At 36.4% G+C, this 4928-nt stretch overlaps 1 protein-coding gene across 1 annotated transcript; it reads left to right on the top strand.

The window, feature by feature from the left end:
* Window positions 1–1561: 1561 nt before the first annotated feature.
* LOC106155942 (uncharacterized) lies at window positions 1562–3660 on the top strand. Its single transcript, XM_013530986.3, has 4 exons — window positions 1562–1847; window positions 2272–2440; window positions 2655–2801; window positions 3161–3660. Exons 1-4 carry the CDS (start codon window positions 1650–1652, stop codon window positions 3376–3378), a joined length of 732 nt encoding a protein of 243 aa, XP_013386440.2. The 5' UTR covers window positions 1562–1649; the 3' UTR covers window positions 3379–3660.
* Window positions 3661–4928: the final 1268 nt, after the last annotated feature.

Here is a 4928-nt window from a genome sequence, read left to right as displayed (position 1 = left end):
CAGGACCGGGTAGCGCTATCCAGTGGTTAAAATGGCTGCTATCCTCTGAAGATATTGGATATACTCCTTATCCACTTGTCCACTATAATGGTGCTTATCCAGCCTCTGTGAATAAAACAGAATTTTATACAAGGATATAACTATCCAGATTATAAGAGATGTGTGCCATGTGTATAGTGTCATCCCTATGATAGCGCTATACACAGCCTTGATTAAAACCAGGCCTGATTGATGCATAAAGACCTGATCTAATGGGGTTTGAAATCGTCTAGAATCCAACTTTATTTTACTTCATTCAATGGAAAGGTAAAGGTGATACCATTTTATTATATTTACTGTCATCTACTGTTTATATTGAAGCAACATTGGGAACTGATTACAAAGATCAGTTTATTGTAAAGGTTGTTTAAAATGGTTGGAATTATTTTATCATTTTTGTGGATTTATTTGTGATGCAAATATATCTACCACCAAATTCCTTCTCTTTCACTGATAAACGTTAGAGGCCAACACTTATGGCACGAGGAATTGCAGCATTCATTCTTATACATGTTCTAACCCCTTTGGGGTATAGCGTTTCTCAATGGAATTTAATATAATGTGTAAGCCTTCACCTAGCACAATCATTTACACTTTCCATTATGATTTTACAAAACATGTGAAAATTACTGTGCCCTGTGGACGGGAATACTGAGGCAATGCTTTAGTATTAGAAATTCACAAAAATATGTGTTTTCATATGCACATCCAGGGCCTGAGAAAGATATAAAGGGATGTCGTTTGTTGTTTATTGTTTAAGAAAACGACATAATAATTTATTGTTTATGTATGCAATAATATGTATACATTCTTTCAATAGCAGCTATTTTCTGACACATGTTTATGTTTTATTCAAAACACTGTAAGGACAACGTGTGCTTAACTGATTGCTTCGTGTGCACACTTAATAAGATTGAGAAAGTAAAAAGATGGCCGAAGGCTTCCTATTTTTAACTTCACAGTATTGAGTGCCTTTGTGTAAAAATAATAATAATAATAATAATAATAATAATAATAATGAACATCAAAAACCGTTGCAAGTGATATTTTCATGAAAGTTTTTTTAAAAAAGACTACTTTTTCGAATTTGCGTGTTGAAGACTTTTTTATAGTGACAAGGTGCTCTTTCCTCATGCCTTTATGTTGAGAATTTCATTGTTCACCTATTTATGTATCCTTCCAGGTATTAACGTATTAATGTTTTTTTAATGGGGGAGCAAACATTCCACCAGGTCCTCGTTTCACGCAATGGTAAATAATCTTCTGATTATGCAGCACCTTTGTAAAGTAAATTACCCAATTCCAATTCATATTCGCATTCTTTCCAGGAATCTGTGTGACAAGTATCAAAAAAGCTATATTTCCCTCCACAAATTATTAATGTCTTATGAGTACCTGATCATTGTCGTGTACAAACTGTTATCATGTGGTTCCCAAAAGAGTGATTGGCCAATACGCGGAAATAAATCATTTTGACTGCAATTTGTCCCAGTTAGTGCAAGTCAGTGTTCTGTATAAATATCTGTTTGGATTTCCATCTCTCTGTGGCAGAACCAAGCTAGCTCTCTTCTATCATCTCCACGTGGACCAAGTTCCTGCCGTCACTGAAGATGAAGTTAGCTGCGCTGGTGCTGTTGGTTGCTGTTGGAATGGCCTTCAATGGTCTGGGCGCTGAGGCTCTCACACCTTACCAAGTGATCCAAGCTCTGATGGGCGGTGCTCCTCCCTACTGGGAAGTTTGTTTTGCATTGGACAGCAGCGGCAGCATTAGCGATTCTGAGTGGTCGTGCTCCAAAGGATCGACCAAAGTAAAATACATGTGCACTGATTTTATTATCGAATTGGTTTGCTTCTTGGTCGATAACCTTATTTTGTGTGGATTTTCCCGCTATTATTTTCTTTTAACACCCACCGGAAACATAAGATGAGGAAACGAAATAATATCGAATAAGCATGTTAGAAAAGAAGAGATTTAAATAAATTTCGCATGCCCGTCGACAATTCGACCATGAAATAGGATTTGTATATTAGTTCACTGTAACTCGATTTTATGGCACGCATCGCTTTGAGAAATGGGGCCAGGCATCAAGAGAGGTCGAGGTAGAGAGAGAGAGAGAGAGAGAGAGAGAGAGAGAGAGAGAGAGAGAGAGATTTTTTTTTGGTGGGGGGGCGTTGGGCAGTTGTGCAACTTGAAAAAAATACTGGGTTACCTTTGAATAAATATTGTTTCAGAACATCCTTGCCATCATCAACAACACTCCTGGAACGAATAGTATAGCCCCTGGAAAACATAAGATTGCTCTGGTACGCTTCTCTACCTGGGCACAGCTTATCTTTGCCCTGGAGACCCATTCGTTCTACACTGCCAATCGCAATGCTATTGGCGCCGTGGCGAAAAATGGTAAGACCGATACATATTTAAGTTTAGGGACAGTCACTTTAATACAGCGTCTCAGCAGCTAAGTCAAGTCTGCAGTCTTAATAGTTATTCTCATATATTTGCAGATAATTCATAATGATAAAATTTAAAACTGCAGGTTCACTTTCTACACAATAAACTGAAATCGTAGCTGAAAGCTTTCGTCCCAACACTTACAGCTCCATTTAATTTACAGGTGGTGTGACGAATATAAACAATGCTTTATTGAAGTGTTATGGTCAGCTTGGTTACTATGGCAAGCGCCTCGTCTGGATAATGACTGATGGGCAGTATAATTATGGGGGTGACCCAAGGCCCAGGGCAGATGCTATGAAAAAGAAAGGTATGTACTAATACAAGACGTCAAGGATATACAGGGGGTATGAAAAAAGTGAACACTTAGAAAATACCCAGCATTAAAAAAATTTATCCTTCGAACCTATATTTACATTACATTTGTTATATGAAATAAAATTTTTAATTTTTAACATTCTGGGTATTTTTATAAGTGTTCACTTTTTTGATACACCCTGTAGGCTGTCGAGTTTAAACAAATGCGGTCATATGAACATATGAGATTGGGGAAGTTGGAACAATTATATATAAATAGGGCCTTTATTTTTATCATTATTCTGAAGACACTTTTTTTTTCTTTATTCTTTTTTTCTAGTGCATGAATACACGTCTTTGTCATTATTTCAGGAATAATAATTTGCGTCGTGGCAGTTGGCGACAATGTCAACTGGACTGTGATTAACGACATTGCCTCTTGGGTGTATATCCCGAGCCTCGGTCGTTGGGTGAAATGCGTTATGAGGTACCACACCTGTGCGGCCTATTATCGTGCCTCATTGATATATTATCCAATACTGTCACCGGTGCAACAACCAGTACTTCCCGTCGCACAGGCTGCTCCCTAAATATGCAGACAGGAGTCCAGCTGCAGATGTGTTACGTTTGTTTTCGTTAATTCTTACTATACTTGGAACTTTACAGCACCTGCTGTGAATGTATTAATTATGACTTTGCTGAGGAATTTATGTATTCAGGGTTAAACATAGAAATGAAACGTTCAATTTCTGTCACTTCAATTTGAGACCATTAAAACAGTAAATCAAGAAATTTGCACATGTATAACCTTCTTCTATCCCTATGTAATTTAGTGTACACCAGTACACATTGAGCATATTGAATAAAACACTAAAATATCTTATAACTGTGTTTCGGTCTTAAATATGCTATTACTGTACTTTAACTACCAGTGAATTTCACATATCATCCGACGATTGAAATTTGATAAAACGTGGATTTCTTTAAATTGCGTGATAGAGACGTCTATAATATTTGCGTCTGGTTTAATGTTAATACGTTGATCCTTCCACTGCTCTGGTACAAAGACCATCATTGCAATAATCGGTGTTAGCTTCAAGGTTCTTACGTCTTAAAATGCCTTTTAAATGAAAACGACAAACTCTAAAATTAGACATCAATTTTATTTATTCATTTACTTATTTAATAGTAACCCCGTGCATATATTATTATTATTATTATTATTATTATTATTATTATTATTATTATTATTATTATTGTTATAATTATTATGCTACCTGCCTTTTCCTAGCTAGCAGATTGAGACAAATAATGCATATAGTATAAAGTGTGCATCACTTAAAACACCTAACGACTGGTTGTTTTATTTTTAAACAGTTTTAACGCTCTTGTATTAAAGGTAACTGGTATGAGTAATCATATGACAATGAGAGCCATGTGACTCAAGTTCGTTGTCTGTGGTTTTTTGTCTCTGTTTTAATGTCCATACGTTGTTCCTCCCATTGCGTTTGTACAAAAAACATCATTTAAATAATTGGTGCTACTTTCCAGGAACTAACGTCTTAAACGATCTTTTAAATGGAAACGGCAAACATTGCACCAGACTCCCGCTTTCAAGCAGTGGTAAATAATCTCTGTGAGAAAAAAATATTGAAGTTAAGATTTTTCTTGCAATTCAAATCCATATACTTTCCAAGAGCCTACCGGTATGGGTATTCTGGTGTGAATAGCAGAGATGTTGACCTGGGCAACATGTCTATGGGCGCATTCAGAAGTTATCAAATATGACGCGCATTTGACAGTGGATTTCCGTGCGCCGCCACAGCAGGGACAGAGCAATTAAATCTATGCACTCTTTCAAGTGGGTGACGCCATATATATGGAGTACTGCCCATCAGTGAATCTGTATGCGTCCTATGTCTGCAAGGAAAACCTGATAACTATCTGCTATTAACTGTTATGATGCCGTTTTCTAAGTTACAGTTCCCCACGGAATCACGTAATTACAGAGAAAAAAATATTACGCGTGGATAATTGGATAGGGTAGATAAGATAGATGTTGTTTAGGGTATATTTTATAAAAAGTACACACATCGAAATTTATTTATAAGATATTCATCTTTTCTATATGATAACGGTA

This window comes from Lingula anatina, chromosome 10, assembly GCF_051362555.1.
Source record: "Lingula anatina isolate TDL-2025a chromosome 10, LinAna3.0, whole genome shotgun sequence".
Taxonomy (NCBI): Eukaryota; Metazoa; Brachiopoda; class Lingulata; order Lingulida; family Lingulidae; genus Lingula; species Lingula anatina.
The sequence above is the reverse complement of the archived record's forward strand: the minus strand, read 5'-3'. Positions and strand labels throughout refer to the sequence as shown.

Coding starts and splice junctions, on each gene's coding strand:
- LOC106155942 (XM_013530986.3), top strand. CDS start 1,650: ATGAAGTTAGCTGCGCTGGTGCTGTTGGTTGCTGTTGGAATGGCCTTC. Junction 2,441..2,654: donor TGGCGCCGTGGCGAAAAATG/GTAAGACCGATA, acceptor TTTAATTTACAG/GTGGTGTGACGAATATAAAC. Junction 2,802..3,160: donor AGATGCTATGAAAAAGAAAG/GTATGTACTAAT, acceptor TCATTATTTCAG/GAATAATAATTTGCGTCGTG.